Here is a 16,724-nt window from a genome sequence, read left to right on the forward strand (position 1 = left end):
AGTGCAATTAGTTTCCTATTGTTGCTTTAACAAATTACCACAAAATTTCTGTCTTGAAACAAAAAAAATTTTGTATCTTACAGTTCTGGAGGTCAGACTCCCAAAATGGGTCTCACGGAGCTAAAATCCTTTTTGGAGAAAAATCCGCTTCCTTGCCTTTCCCACTTTCTAAAGGCCACCTGACTTCCTTTGCTGGTCCTCTGTCCTCTGTCCTCAAAGCCGACAGCCTGACACCTCCAATCCTCTCTCTGATTCTGACTCTGACCCTCTGGCCTCCTTCTTTCACTTCTAAGGACACTGGGCCCACCCACCCAGAGAATCCAGAATCAACTCCCATCTCAAAACCAGCTGATTAGCAACCTTATTTGCACCTGCAGCCTCAATTCCTCCTGCCCAGTGTCACAGCGCTCACAGCCTCCAGGGATGAAGATGTGCACGGCTCTGGGAGACCCTATTCTGCCCAGGACAAGTGGCGGGAAAGGAGTCCAGAAGTGTGATAGTTGACAAAGGGAAGCCACTTTGCAATATAACACTGCCACAAAATATCTGCATGTTTGCACCTTGCTGTCTCTTAGTCTTTTGCATTGCTGAGAACTGTAGCCATCTCTGTGTCATGAATCCTATACTATATGCATCAAGTGGCCTACATGAAAGATGGCTCTACTGTAAATCAAGGCCTGTCCTCATAAATTTCATTTTGAGGCTTTTATGTGAAACAACTAGATTCTACTACATGGGGCGTTCCCCATTGTCTCCGCACTAACAAACCTGACTAGTAACTGTGAGAAAGTGGGTTCGATTCCTGGCCTCACTCAGGGGGTTAAGGATCCAGTGTTGCTATGAGCTGTTGTGTAGGTCACAGATGTGGCTCAGATCCTGGGTTGCTGTGTCTGTGGTGTAGGCCAACAGCTGTAGGGGTCTGATTTGACCCCTAGCCTGGGAACCTATATATGCCATAGGTGCAGCCCTAAAAAGCAAAAAAAAAAAAAAAAAAAAAAAAAAAAAAAAGAGAGAGAGAAAAGAAAAGAAGCAAAAAGATCCCATTGTGTGACTTCATGTACATTATCTTGTAAACCAGACTGTTTCGAACCTACTCTCCAAGTTCGGTGAAAACACTAGAAAGCAATTTCTCATGACACAGTTAAAACCAATGGAAGTTTTGTTTCATTTATAGAGATGAAGAGACACCCATTTTATAATATCCTATTTTTTGCCATAGCATAAAATTTAGTTCTACCATGAGTCAAATCATACCATCTTTGTGCCCAGTGAGAACTGGACCTCAGCAATAATCTTATGATGATTACTCATTCTTACGCAGTAAAAATCTTTTGACAGGGTTGTAATTGCCATGGGCTTTTTTCAAAAACATACTATATTCATACAGATTACACACAAATTTGTACACATGATATTTAATGAGTTTATTGTGGGTGAATATTAAGTTAAACAAAAGTTCCCATTTATTCATTCATCCAGTGAATATTTATGAAGTGCCCAGTATTGATCATATGCCAACGGAAGTGAACAGAACAAATCTTTGTCCTCGTGGAGCGCAGTTCTTGCCAGATGGGCGGGGAAGCAACATGGCGGCTTTGCTGGGTCCTCTGCTCCGGGCGGGTCTCATTAGGCTGAAATCTTGATGCAGATTGAAGCTCTCAGCACAGCCAAAGCTGGGGGCCTCCTGCATTCTCCTGCCCGGTGAGCCTCTCCCATAGGATCATTTACTTTATGACAAGGTGCTCCTTCAGAGCCGGAGCCAGAGTGTTCCAGCAAGATGAGGTTCTTATGCAACCAGTGTGCCAGCAAGACGGGGGTCTTGCACAACCAGTGTGCCAGTGAGGCAGAATACTAACTAAGCTAGTCCGAGTAGGAGCATGGGTTTGATGCATTCTTTGATATGGCTATGGATTAACATTTGTGGCTTTAGGCTCTAGGGAGTAACATCCCCACAGGCCTTGTTTACTACAGGGAGTGTACCTATGCCCAGATGGACAGTAATCCCTAACTCCCTGTGAGTCAGTCTACAGGAAGAAAACAGCAAAGAAACCCTAAGACTTATGAGACATTTCCACCCCTAAGAGCCCTATTGGACAAGGACTGACATAGGTAACTGGGCAAGGCCAATGGGAGAAAACCACATCTTTCTGGACCTCATGTTGGTACCCCCCATCTTTAAGGGATTAAAAACCCCTATAAGAAAATAGAGAGGGGGACTCTTCTTCCCCCTCCCAGCTGTCCTGTAAGAAAGACTTTGCTTGCTTGCTGCCTCGTGAAGTTCGTTCTTCCGCTGTAAGAACAAGAACCCGGATTCCAGTAATATCTTTATGGCATCACCAGCAAGATGGGGGTCTTACGTAGCCAGATTGTGCCAGCAAAACGAGAGTCTTAGACAAACCAGAGCATGCCAGCAAGATGGGGGTCTTACATAACATTGACATAATTGTGGGAGTGACATGCCGTCACCTTTGCCATACTCCATTGGTTAGGAGTAAGTCACAGGTCTTGTCCACCCTCAAAGGAGAGTATCACACAAGGACATAAACACCAGGATTTATGGATCATGGGGACCAGCCTAGGGTCTGTCTGCCACATTCTGGGAACCAGCGTGGGTCCAAAGGGGCCAACTCTTGTGCCCAAGGGAAACTCTAGATAATGGCCCTACCTAACAACCATCCCACACAGGCAGAGAGGTGGAAATATTTGGTTAGCAGTACTAATGAGCTTACAAACAAACAGGTGATAACATGTCAAGTGATCATAAATGTCATGGAGAAAATAATGTAGGGTAAGAGGAAGGGGACTGATGGCATACGTGGGAATGGGTATCAATCAGGATCATTTAGGTTATGCTGCTATAACAAGCAGTCCACTGTGGATTCAGGCAAGTCATGGAAATTTTGCTTTCGGTCGTGACTCAATAATTCTGGCTAATATGAGGCTGCCTCATCCTGTGATCAAATCATCTAGACCTCGTGGTGTGCCCCCTTGATGCAATAGATGGCAACACCAATATTCAACATTGACTCTCAAATGCTTCAATCCAGGAGTGAAACCTAAAGGGGATGTCTAGGGAGTCATGTGATTTGTGTTTGAATTCATTGTCTAAAGCATCAACAATTCAAAAAAAAAAAAAAAAAACAGAAGTAAAACCAATGAATCACTTAAGTAATAATGAGCTCTTTGTCTTGCAAAACTAGGTTAAACTAAGCCTTTCTCAAGAACCTATCTTTGTTTCTTTTCTTTTTTTTTATTTTAAAGGATCCACACCACAGACACAGCAACAGGGGATCTGAGCTGCATCTTCCACCCTAGACCGCAGCTCACAGCAACGCCAGATCCTTAACCCAATGAGCGGGGCCAGGGATTGAAACCATGTCGTCATGGATATCAGTCGGGTTCATTATGTCTGAGTCACGATGGGAACTCCCGTTCACATTTGATTTTAACAGAAGCAATAAGGGCAAGGAAGTACAATCTCCACATGGGCATGGTGCCAAAAGACCTCTCTCATAAGGGGATATTTGGATATAAACCTAAAAAAGGGAGGGAGGGAGTGTCACGGGGATGTCTAAGGAGTGAGTGCTTTGGGGGGACAAGAATAGCGAATGCAAAAGCGTGGAAGACAGGAGCTTTCTTGGTGTGTTTGAGAGCTGCTAGGAGGCTGGCGTGTTTGGAGTAAAGTGGAAAAGATGGGCAGCATAGGAGGTGAGGCGGTGGGGAGTCAGATCATGCAGGGGCTTGGCTCTTACGTGCCATGGGAAGCACGAGAGGGTATTGGGTGGAAGCAAGTCCTGGTTGCTCTCACTCTCTTTCCCTTTTTTTTTTTTTTTTTTTTTTCGTCTTTTTAGGGCTGCACCTGAGGCATATGGAGGTTCCCAGGCTAAGGATCTAATCAGAGCTACAGCTGCCAGCCTACACCACAGCCACAGCAACGTGGAATCTGAGCCTTGTCTGTGACCTACACCACAGCTCACGGCAACGCTGGATCCTTAACCCACTGAGTGAGGCCAGGGTTTGAACCCACAACCTCATGATTCCTAGTCGGATTCATTTCCGCTGCGCCACAACGGGAACTCCCCTGGTTGCTCTCTTAAGAATAGACTATTTCAGAGTTCCCATTGTGGCACAACAGAAACAAATCCAACTAGTATCCATGACGATGCGGGTTTGATCCTTGGCCTCGCTCAGTGGGTCAAGGATCTGGCGTTGCCAAAACTATGGGTGCAGGTCGCAGACAAGGCTTGGATCTGGCATTGCTGTGGCTGTGCTGTAGGCCAGTAGCTGTAGCTCTGATTTGACCCCTAGCTGGGAACTTCCATATGCCACAGATGGGGCCCTAAAAAGCAAAAAAAAAAAAAAAAAAAAAAATTCAATAGATTGCCTTTCAAACCAACACCTGCCCCTGACCTCCACACTCTGTAATCCAAACTTGGTTATGTGGGGCAGGCAGAGCTCTCTTAAAGCTTGGCTCTCAGGAGTTCCCTGGTGGCCCAGGAGTTAAGGATTCTGCATTGTCACTGCTGTGGCTCAGGTTCCAACTCTAGCCTGGGAAACTGTATGCCTTGGGTGCAGCCAAAACAAAACAAAAAAAGGCTTGGCTCTCTCAGGTAACTTGTTTTTTGTTTATTTGTTTGTTTGTTTTGCCTTTTTGCCTTTTCTTGAGCCGCTCCTGCGGCATATGGGGGTTCCCAGGCTAGGGGTCGAATTGGAGCTGTGGCGCCGGCCTACGCCACAGCCACAGCAATGCCAGATCCTTAACCCACTGAACAAGGCCAGGGATGGAACCCGCAACCTCATGGTTCCTAGTCAGATTCGTTAACCACTGAGCCACGACAGGAACTCCTCTCTCAGGTAACTTGTAATTGGTCTCTGAGTATTAGACTTTGGCATTATTTTATTTACTCCTTCAGAATGTATCAATTCTACATTTCACCTTGAAATGGGCAGACGCTGCCTGTCTAGTCTTTCTTAGAGAGCTGAGCCCATTTGCACATAGCCACCTTGCTTTTTATGACACCATGAGCTCTGGATATTCTGTAAAAACTAGAGGGTACAGTGGGTATTTGGTTGTCTCCTGAATCCCAAGCTGAAAGAGAAGCCTCTAGTTGGGCATGCCATTCAGTTGCAGAAGGAAAGAGTATGAAATAAAGGACCATGCAAAGAGTTCCCGTTGTGGCGCAGTGGTTAACGAATCCGCTAGGAACCATGAGGTTGTGGGTTCGATCCCTGGCCTTGCTCAGTGGGTTAAGGATCCAGCGTTGCTGTGAGCTGTGGTGTAGGTTGCAGACACAGCTTGGATCTCATGTTGCAGTGGCTCTGGCATAGGCCGGTGGCTACAGCTCCGATTAGACCCGTAGCCTGGGATCTCCATATGCCATGGAAGCAGCCCTAGAAAAGGCAAAAAGACAAAAAAAAAAAAGACCATGCAAGCCTGTTAAAGTTCTCTTGGGGGGTTCCCTGGTGGCTCAGTGGGTTAAGGACCTGGCATCACTGCTGTGGTGCAGGTTCAATCCCTGGATCAGGAATTTCACATGCCATGGGGCGAGGCCAATACATACATACATACATACAAACTGTTCTAAAAAAAGCTTCTCTTGAAATTAGCACATTGCCATGTATGCCCACATTCCATGGCCAAAGCAAGACTTTAGAGCCAAGCCTGGCAATGGGGCACAGAGTATATTTCACCATGGGGGGGGGTTGCTGTTCAGAGAGAGAGAATGGATATGGTCTTCCCTTCCATGGACTTTTTTTTTTTTTTTTTTAAGTTTTACTGAAGTAGCATTGATTTGCAATGTTGTGTGATACTTTCTACAACAAGGTGATTCAGTTACACATGTACACACATCCGTTCCTTTCAGATTCTTTTCCCATATAGGTTATCACAGAACCTAGTCTGGGTAGAGAGAGTTCCCTGCGCTGTACCACAGGTCCCCTTTGGCCATCCTTCCCACCATATGCCAGTCCCATCATGGTCTCCAAATCAAGTCAATCTGGTCTGGATCCTTAGAAGCTCTTCAGCGCAGACGTGAAGGTCCCAGCTGAGCCTGGAGTTCCCTAGAGAGGGAAGGAAGGCGGGCCAGAGCCAGGTCCTGGTGTCACTCACTCTCCAAGGAAGAGCGAAGCCAGGAAAGAGAAGAGGAGGCGTTGTGAGGAGCAGAGGAGACCCGCCCTCTGGATCACAGTTTGTAGTAGAGAGAGGTTCTCTCCCAGCCCTGAGGTTCCACGACTCCATCTGTCCTTGGGCCAGCTTTTCTTGCAGGAATGATCTGAGAAAAACAAAAGGCACTAAAACTGAAGAATTGAAACATCCCATTTCAGCAAACAAGGTGGGGTTACGCCACAGTTCAGTCTTTTGCCACAAAACACACAGCTGAGTCCTCGCCTGGCTGACTCATGAACCCGCTTGGATCAAGATCACACATCAAAGAGCCCAGGGGTCATGTTTGCACTTTAGCATCAGCGACGCTCCCGCGTGCCTCAGAACTGTGCCAGTTTTATCCCTGAAAGTCTCACATCCTAGGCAACTCCTCCATCCTTGGGCCACTGGGATCACCAGTCACCCAGCTCATCCCTTGTAGTGGATGCTGCAGTGAACCGCAGGGCGCTGGCGTGACAGATGTGGGGAGTTTAGCATCAGGTAGACCCAAATTCAAATCCGTGTGTGTTCTGGGTCACTTCCAAGCTCTGTGATCTCAGGGAAGTTAGTCGTTATTTCAAAACAGAGAGAGTATTTACCTCCTACGATTTGTCAAAAGGTTCGTTCACCAGGCACCCACCTAGCCCTCACTCCCTTTCTTCCATACACTTGGTTTCTTCCTTAAACATGCAAACTCACTCCCCCACTGTGTGCTTCCTCTTCCTCTGTCCGGAAGGCCTGTGTGTCCCAGAGGGGCCCTTTCTTGTCTTTGGTGGGGTGGGGGGGTCTCCACTCACCTGCTCCCTCCTCAGGAGGTCTCTCCCACCCCTGCCCCCACCTCCTCATGAGAACCTTCCTGACTCCCAGGCCCTCTTTGTCTTATTCCATTTCATCTCCTTCCAGGGCTGGGGACAGGCAGCCTTCTAAACTGACTCCCTGAGGAGTTCCGTCGTGGCTCAGTGGTTAGGGAACTCGACTAGCATCCATGAGGATGTGGGTCCAATCTCTGGCCTTGCTCAGTGGGTTAAGGATCTGGCATTGCCATGAGCTGTGGTGTAGGTGGAAGACATGGCTCGAATCCTGCGTTGCTGTGGTTCTAGTGTAGGTCGGCAGCTACAGTGCCAAATGGACCCCTAGCCTGGGAACCTCCATGTGCCACAGGGGCGGCTGTAGAAGACAGTAAATAAATAAATAAATAAATAAATAAATAAATAAATAAATAAATAAATAAAATGACTCCCTGAGACCCTCACTTCCTGCCACCCATCTCCTCCCCTTGAGGGAGGCAGGACCTAGGGACTTGCTTCTAACAAAGAGAATATGGCAAAGTGATGGCATGTCACCTCTGAGATGATGTCCTAAAGACATGCCCTCCCTCTCTCTCTCCTCACTTGCTTGTTCTGATGAAACAAGTTGCCCTAATGTGGGGAGGGGCATGTGGCCAGAAACTGAGGGCAACCTGAAGCTAGCAGCCAGCAAGACGCCCAACCTGGCTGGCAGCCGCGTGAATGAGCTTGGGCACGAATTCTCCCCCAGTTGAGCCTTGGTGTGGCTGCAGCCCTGACTGGGCCCTTCCCCCCCGACCCCCGCCCCAGTTGCAGCTGTGGGAGAAACTCTGAGACAGAAGAGCCCAAGCTGAGCTGTGCCCTGATTCCTGACCCACAGAAACTGCAGCAGAATAACTGTTGTCATTTTAAATCACTAAGGTTGGGGGTCGTTTGTTACGCAGCGATCAAGAACGAACACAGCCGTGTGTTGCTTACTTCCTCCTCTAGGATATCAGCACCCTGGGGCTGTCTTGTCTACTGTGCTTGGTCCAGAGCACAGAACAAAGCCTGGCGTATGATAGCTGCTCGCGTTTATTGAATGAGCAAATCAGGAGGGCCCAGGCTGCCAACAGGGCATGTAAGTTCAGATGAAACAAATATTTGAGTGGATGGGAGATTTAATGAAACATGAGGAGGGTTGGGGAGAGAGAAAGCGTGTCTGGGCTGACTTATCTTTGACTCTCAAGCATTTAGGTCCCTACTGTGGACCTGGAAGATGCTAAATGAATAAATCGGTAAATGTACAAACTCACGCATAGGTTTAAGTTAGGGATAGATTAGAAGTGGTAAGTTTGGTGTTGACACACTGAGTGAGAAATATCACTAGAGGCATTCAGAAATAAACCAAGACATTCAGAATATTACATGAGAAAAGCTATTCATAGAATAGTGTCTGTAGCCTAGTTTTGTAAACACACACACACATATACACAAGTCTGGAAGGAAACATACCAAGATTTTAAGTGCTCTTCGGTGGCTGACGGGATTACAGTGGCTCTCTTTCTTTTTTCAGCCACACCCAAGGCATATGGACGTTCCCAGGCCAGGGATCAAATCTGAGCCAGAGCTGCTACACCACAGCTGCAGCAACACTGAATCCTTTACCCACTGTTGTGGGGATCCAACCCGTGCCGCCACAGAGACAAGCCCAAACACTAACCGGTGGCACCACAATGGGAACTCCCTACAACGGTGTTCTTTTTTTCCTTTTGCTTAGCCATATTTTCTGCAAGAGAACAATAAAGTTATTTCCACTTATTCTTAAAAATCGGAGAAAGAGCCCAGCGTGGATTTCAGTCAGGGTCATATAAGAGATCGTTCCCCAGGTGGAGGAGTAACCCAGTGAGAAGAGGAGAGAGGCTTACAGTCGTCAAGGGCAAAACCCCAGTCATTTGTGAAGCAAGAGTTCTGGTTGGGTCTAAGAACAAGCATTTGACATTGACTGTCAGCAGTACGGCCTCCTCCTTCAGCTCCCCCACCCCCCTACCCTGCCTGCCCCAGTGGCTCCCCTTCTCCAAAACATTCCTCAGACCTGCTTCTCAAATCCTTGTCTGGCCACCATGCCAGCCTCTTTTGCTCACACTTGCACCCTACTGCTTCTTGCTAGCTTTTCCCCTGGTCCCCAGAGGATGTCCCGCATTCGGCAGCTGGAATAGTAACCCATGATGGTTTCAATCCTTCTCATCACAGCCTGGGCATGAAATCATGAGCTTAAGACTTGCTTCGGCCTTCATCTCATGCCCACTAGAACTTGACCAGACTTTCACTTCCCATCAGGAAGTGAAACATAGGAAACCAACATGTTATCTCCCTTATAACCACAACCTAGTTCTCTTAAGCTCTGTTTCAGAATTAATCCAGTAATGACCCCTTTCATGGCTACCTGGGTTTCAGACCTAGTGGTTACTCTGGCAGACTTTTTGTTTTTTTGTTTGTTTGTTTTTGCCTTTTCTTGGGCCACTCCGACGGCATATGGAGGTTACCAGGCTAGGGGTCTAATCAGAGCTGTTACTGCCAGCCTACACCACAGCCACAGCAACACGGGATTCAAGCCGAGATTGTGACCTACACCACAGCTCACAGCAGCACCTGATCCTCAACCCACCGAGCGAGGCCAGGGATCGAACCCGCAACCTCGTGGTTCCTAGACAGATTCATTTCTGCTGTGCCATGACGGGGAACTCCTGCTTTCAGTTTCTAAAGTAAGCGTTTTCCTTTATAGATACTGCATATGTTCTAGGTACACAAATAATAAATACATTTTAGGTTGCCCACATCTTCTCTGTACTCCAGCAGGAGTATTAAATTGTTCACATGGCTTGGTCACACAGAAATAATTATTTTGAAATGTTCATTTGAGTTTATATAAATATTATAGTGTATGTATTTTTTTAAAGTTATATTTTAAAGGTGACTTTTATAATACTTGCCCAGTATTTTACCTAATTATAATTAGGCTGCATTGCATTCTGTATGTTGGCCACGCAAGTATTTAAAGACATTCTTCTGTGCCTTTAATCGTAGCCCAAGTAATGACTACATACCTCATTTTATTGGCTTTTTATTAGGGAATGCTTAGTGAAAGTTTCACTTTGCCTTTGCCCTTAAATTATGTCCTTTTTACAGCATAATGTAAATTTTATTAGGCCTTTAGCATTTGTTTTTAACTTTTTTTTAAAAAAAGTTATACTTTCCCTTAAGATTTAATTAAAAGTTTTGGGAGGAGGTGGGGTGATAGCAATGCATGCTTATAATAGACACTGCAAAAAATATATATATATACAAAAAAGAAAAAGAGGAGTTCCCATCATGGCACAGCAGAAACGAATCTGACTAGGAACCATGAGGTTGCGGGTTCTATCCCTGGCCTCGATCAGTGGGTTGAGGATCTGGCACTGCTGTGAGCTGTGGCTTAGATCACAGACACAGCTCAGATTTGGTGTGGCTGTGGTGTAGGCCAGCAGCTGTATCTCCAATAGACCCCTAGCCTGCGAACCTTCATATGCCATGGGCACAGCCCTAAAAAAAAAAAGAGAGAGAGAGGAAGAAATCACTCACAATCCCACCTACCTGTTGACACCTACCCCACCCTGCCCCACCCCATATTCCATGTGGGCTCATACTGCATAGAAACTGTATTCTGTGGCTTCGTTGGCTACATCACCCTCTGATCATGATCTTTAGAGGCTTCCGAGTATGCCAGCATCTATCCGTAGGATCACTTAAGTATATTCCTATCATAGAACATTTCTTTGCAGTTCATCACTGTTCTAAACACTGTAATGAATGTGCTTGAACATCACAGGCAGAATAAGACCCTGCTCCAAAGGCGTGCAGGTCCCAATCGCTGGAACCTGTGAAGATGTGACTACACGGCAAAAGTACGTGACTTTGAAGATGCGATTAGGTCAAGGACCTTGAGATGCAGAGGAGTTCCCACTGTGGCCCAGTGGTTAACGAGTCCGACTAGGAACCATGAGGTTGCGGGTTTGATCCCTGGCCTCTCTCAGTGGGTTAAGGATCTGGCGTTGCCATGAGCTGTGATGTAGGTCGCAGACGTAGCTTGGATCTGGCGTTGCTGTGGCTTCGGTGTAGACTGATGGCTACAGCTCCAATTAGACCCCTAGCCTGGGAATCTCCATATGCTGCAGGAGTGGCCCTAGAAAAGGCAAAAAGACAAAAAAAAAAAGGACCTTGAAATGGGAAGATTATCTGGGCGGACCCAATCTGGTTACATAGGTTCTTAAGAGAACCTTTCCCAGCAGTGGTCAGAGGAGAAGCTGTGACCATGGAAGCAGGGGCAGAGATGCCACATTGCTGGCTTTGAAGATGGAGGGAGGGATCCATGAGCCCAGGAACATAAGCCGCTTTTAAAAGCTAGGGAGGTTGAGAAGGGACACAGCCTCCCCTAGAGCCCCCAAAGGAACGTGGCCCTGACAACACCCTGATTTTAGCCCAGCCAGGTATGTTGGATTTCTGCCCTACAACACTGTAACATAGTACATTTGTGTTGTTTTAAGCCACTCAGTTTGTAGGAATTTTTGTTGTTGTTTTTTGTCCTTTTAGTGCAGCACCCATGGCATATGGAGGTTCCCAGGCTAGGGGTCTAATTGGGGCTGTTGCCCCCTGGCCTACACCACAGCCACAGCAACATGGGATCCAAGCCGTGCTGCGACCTACACCACAGCTCACGGCAACGCCAGATCCTTAACCCACTGAGCAAGGCCAGGGATGGAACCTGCAACCTCATGGTTCCTAGTCGGATTCGTTAACCGCTACGCCACGACGGGAACTCCCAGTTTGTGGGAATTTTTATGGCAGCAGTGGGAAACTGATATCTGATTTTTGTGCACCAATTTTTTTTGCTGTTACTGTTCTTAGGAGTCAATTCCTGGAGATTTCTCAAGGTACCTAATCACATCGCCAACTTACAATCTCATCAGCCATGTAGAAATGCCTGCCTCACTTGCCCCTCTCACCCTGAGACCTAAGTCCCTGTCTGTGCCATTGTTTCATGTTCTTTCATTTCAATTGATGATTATGATGATATCAACAGGAGCCAACCGAGGGTTTACTATGAGCCAAGCACTATCTAAACACTCATTTAATTTCCCACAGCTCTTTGAGTTATGTTACCATTATCATCCCACTTTACAGAAAGGGGAAACAGAGGCAGGGAAAAGTTCGCAATACAGTACAGCTGAAATCAGAGCCCACGAAGTCTGGCCCCAAAGGGGATGTTTGTTGATGAATCGCCATTAAAATCAAAGCTCCAGGAAGGCAGGGTCGGTCTTGCTTAACTTAGTTTTCCCTGGTGGTAGCGTAGCCAGTGTAACAACGGCTGCGATGAAGAGTTCTGCACAGGGAGCCCCTCTCACTCCCATTGCTTTAAAACCTTAGGGGGCCCCATTGATCTCCAGCCCGAAGCTGCACCAACCTTCAGATGTCAGTGCAACTGCCTGTGTGGCATCTGCATACAAGGATGCTCCTGAACTGAACACGCTGGACTTGGACCTCTCAGCCCCTCCCCCATCCAGGCCCTCCCCAAGGCTCTTCCTTTGGGTCGAGGGCATCAGCATGACCCAGCTCTGGAGGCCAGCCAGGGATGTTCACTGCCCTAGGTGCCCTCAGCCCCAGCCTATTTGCACCCATCCTCTGGCCATCCCACTGCTGCAGGGCACTGGCTGCTGTGACCATTGCTCCTGCTGTCCCAGGACCCACCTCCATCCAGCCACAGTGATTTGACACTCAAGGTGGCTGACAGTCCTTCTCTCTTAAGACACTCCAGGTGCTGCTGCTGCTCTTCCCTTCATCTTTCTGGTGGCCCTGAGGTGGTCTCTGTCCACCTCTACAGCCACCCCCTTTCCCTGTGGCCCCTCTCCCAGTTGCTCTGGCCTCCTGCCCAGGAGCCTGCTAGAGGCTCCGCCCCGCACCTGGGCTCCGCCCACCTTCTGCTCATCAAGGTTCTGGACTCTCCCCGAACACCCCAAGTGCCCACTGCCACCTCCCTAGCTGATCACATCACCCCTAAAAACTGGCCTCACAGAACACGTCAGGATCCCCAATGTTCTTTGAACCTTTTGCTTGTTTCTTCCTGGAACCTGCTCCTGCATGTGCCAAGAGGACCTCCTCTGTCCTGCTCTCTGCTGCACCCAAAGCCCTGAGACAGGCCCCAGCTCCTGGCACGCTCAATAAATATTTTTATGGGAACAAAAGCTCCCAGTTCCCCATCACCGATTTTAGTCTTAAGCTGAAGATTCTAGGCAAAGTAAAGGTTTTTACTTTCTTTTGTATATAGTAAGATAAAAATCTGTTTTGGTTGCTCCTGTTTTCCTGATTGGGAATTGAAAGATCAAAGAAAGTAGGAAAATAAATTCGATCAACAGCCTCAGCAGAGAGCAGGACATGTCTCCAACGTCTCAGCCTCTCCCCAGAGGGGAAGTTTCAAATTTGATACTGAAAATGCTTTGGGGCTCTTTTCAGCAACTGAAATTTTTGGTAAACTATGCATAACACAACTTACCATTTGAACTGTTTTTACATGTACAGTCTATGGCATAAAGTACATTCATACTTTATGTAACCACCACCGTTTGTTTTTTTTTTAATGCTGCACTTGTGGCCTATCAAAGTTCCCAGGCTAGGGGTCCAATTGGAGCTGCAGCTGCCACAGCCACCGCAACGCGGGATCAAAGCTGCATCTGTGACCTATGTTGCACCTTGTAGCAACATGGGATCTTTAACCCACCGAGCGAGGCCAGGAGTCCAACCTGTGTCCTCAGAGACACTATGTCAAGTTCTTAACCCACTGAGCCACAACGGGAACTCCAGTTCTGTTCTACTGTTTCTGAATTGGACTACACAAGGTGGCTCGTGTAAGTGGAGTCATACTATATTTGTCGTCTTGCAATGGGCTTGCTTCGCTCAGCAAAATGTTTGCAACATTCATCCATGTTGAACCAGGTGTCAGACTTTCCAAGGGTGAATAACATCCCATTTATGTGTATATACATTTTGTTTTATCCATTCTCCCGTCCATGGACACCGAGTTTGCATCCACCTCTTGGCTACTGTGAATAGTGCTTTGTGAACACAGTGTACACGCATTTGTTTCACTTCCTTTGGGTGTATGCCTAGAACCTGAAGCCTTTTTCAGCATTGTTCAGTATTGGGGAAGGGGGTTTCCTTCACCCAGATCGAGCTTCTAAGTCAGTAACCTGAGAAGATTCCAGGAGCCAGGCACTCTCAGAGGTACTCCTTGCAGGAGACAGTTCCTGATTCACAGCACACTCGCCCTCCCCGTTTAGGCCCCCCCACAACCAGGGCAAAGAGAAACTCAAAGCCAGCGAACCAAGCATTCCACTCCAAAATCTCTCCCACTCAATCTCCAATAAAGACCACACCAATGTAAAAATGAGACATCTTTATTAAGAGCTAACATGCTTTCAAAGTTCACACATGCCAACAGGCAATGGGACTACCACATGGGTTCTAAAATCACGGACAGGCACACAAACCAGCCTGCAAACATGCACCAGCCCCCTAAGCCCTGAGTCCTTAGATCTGGAGTAAGCCTGCTCCGCCGCAGGAAGCCCCACACTTACCAGCATGGCCCTGCTGCTGGGTTGCTCCCAGCAATTGGCCTGATGGAGGGGTCAGGACACCCAGCCACGTGGTCCAGCAGGACAGAGCTGGTCTCCGCACTTCATCACAGTAGCCATGCCCCCAGGACAAGGAAGAGCTCCCCCCGCCCCCACCTCCAGGACAGGGCAGGTCCATCCAGGCAAGTGGCCAGCAGCCTGGTTCCCAAGCCTGGCTGCTCATTCCTGTCAACAGAGAGCTGGATACAAAGTCCTGATTGGCTGAGCCACGGGTCCATCACATCAGCACCTCGGGGAATGCCACCTGACGAGGTCGCTTTCTATAGGCTCCCCAGGGGGGGACCACAGCGGCCATCTCTTTCCCAGGTCTTACCTTCCCAGACGCCGCCCTTAGTTCTGATGGAAACGCGTGGCATGTCTGACACAATTCATGAGTATGATGTCCCACACAGGATGCTTAGTTCCTATCACTGGTTTGTGAAGGGTTAAAAAAAAATTAAGTGGAGTTCCTGTTGTGGCTCAGTGATAAAGGACCCGATTAGTATCCATGAGGATGCGGGTTTGATCCCCGGCCTCGCTCAGTGGGTTAAGGATCTGGTGTTGCCAGGAGTTGTGGTGTAGGTTGCAGACGCGGCTCGGATCCCGCGTTGCTGTGGCTCTGGTGTAGGCCGGCAGCTACAGCTCTGATTCGATCCCTAGCCTGAGAACTTCCACATGCCGGGTGCGGCCCTAAAAAGACCAAAAAAAAAAAAAAAAAAAAAAAAAGACACCCAGATTTCATAAAAAAATTTATTTTCATATAAAAGTGCCAAAATATCCACCAAAGTCAATCTAGTTCAACAACCAGTTTACTCTAGTAATCCAAACACAAGCCTCTTTATTCACATTGTTTAAAAGTCAGAATTTTTGTTTTCACACATTCCCACAGTAGCTCGAGTCTCTGGACAGCGGGAAGCTGGCGTTCCTGTTGGCTGTGCTAGTCCATATGTCCAGGTTCATGTAGGCACGGAACGGGTTGAACCCGGGGTAGTACTCCTTGCACACGACCGCCTGGTTCTCCATGTGCGCCGGGTGTTCTGCAGCGGGGTTGATGGGGCAGCAGTTCTCATAGACGTCGCTTTGCGGGGCCCAGATGGAACCAAAAAGTCCAGACATGGGAGACAGGCTTCGGGTGCTTGTGAGGTAGGGCTGAGGTGTACATGGGGAGGGGGGAAAAAAAAAGGTTCATAAAAATAAGGAACCTTAGAAAGGCAATGTTAAGGCTGGGATGCCACCAAGGCAGTTATCCAAGCAACCTGGAAATTCCTACAATATTGTCAATGGGCGGGTTGCTTTGACTGCAAATACAAGGTCGTGAAATTCCCATCAAGCTCAATAAACTTATTTCAACCCAAGGAAGGACCCAGAGGTCAAAAGCCCTCTCTCTGTAAAAAAGCAGCTGAGTGCAAGTGAACGGGAGGAGGGGGAAGAAGGCCAGAGGCAGGAAGCCCTCGAGGCCCCCACTGACCTTCCTGCAATGTTCATCTCACCTCCTCCCACAGACGAAAGGTCAGTAAAGCTGCAGGAACACCAGCCTTCTGGCCCAAGTTCAGTTTCACTGACAACCATCAGTCCTTGGTGTGGTTTGGGGTGTCTTGGCTGCAGCACCTGCCAGCAGCCCCTCCCCCACCCATCTGACTCTGTGTGATGCCCCGGCAGAGGGCGACAGGCCAGGCTCTGGCTGATCCGAGCCCTACTCTAAAGCCCCAGTGAGATCAGGAGGGAGGCAACTGCAGAAAGAACCAGGTCCCAGCAGGGTTGGGCAGCACTGACCGGAGAGCTGATGAGACCGGCATGTCCCCAGGCGGTCGGCACGTTGGGGGGGCTGTTCCAGGCCAACTGGGAGCTGTGGTCAATAAAGTCTGTCTGAACTTCGGCAGGAGTGGGGTAGTTCATGTTTTCTATGAAAAAATGGGAGACAGCGACAGGTGAAGATTCCTCTGCAGAGAACAGCATTCTCAAAAAAAAAAAAAAAAAAAAAAACCCCACAAGCTTTCAAGGCCTTCCTATACTGACAAATTAAAGACACACATAAAATCATTGTTCCAGAGGGAGTTCCATCATGGCTCAGCAGTAATGAACCCAACTAGCATCCATGAGGATGCAGGTTCGATC

General features: G+C 48.0%; 1 protein-coding gene across 1 annotated transcript in view; it reads right to left on the reverse strand.

Moving 5' to 3' along the window:
* TMEM131L (transmembrane 131 like) overlaps window positions 15,346-16,724 on the reverse strand; it is a 178,736-nt gene continuing 177,357 nt past the window's right edge. Inside the window, exons 34-35 of the mRNA XM_021101486.1 lie at window positions 16,383-16,510; window positions 15,346-15,758 (exon numbers count right to left, since the gene is read on the reverse strand). Of these exons, the coding sequence (XP_020957145.1) occupies window positions 15,483-15,758; window positions 16,383-16,510 (404 nt within the window). The 3' untranslated portion in view covers window positions 15,346-15,482. The remainder of the gene's footprint in view (window positions 15,759-16,382; window positions 16,511-16,724) is intronic.

This window comes from Sus scrofa, chromosome 8 (assembly GCF_000003025.6).
Source record: "Sus scrofa isolate TJ Tabasco breed Duroc chromosome 8, Sscrofa11.1, whole genome shotgun sequence".
NCBI lineage: Eukaryota > Metazoa > Chordata > Mammalia > Artiodactyla > Suidae > Sus > Sus scrofa.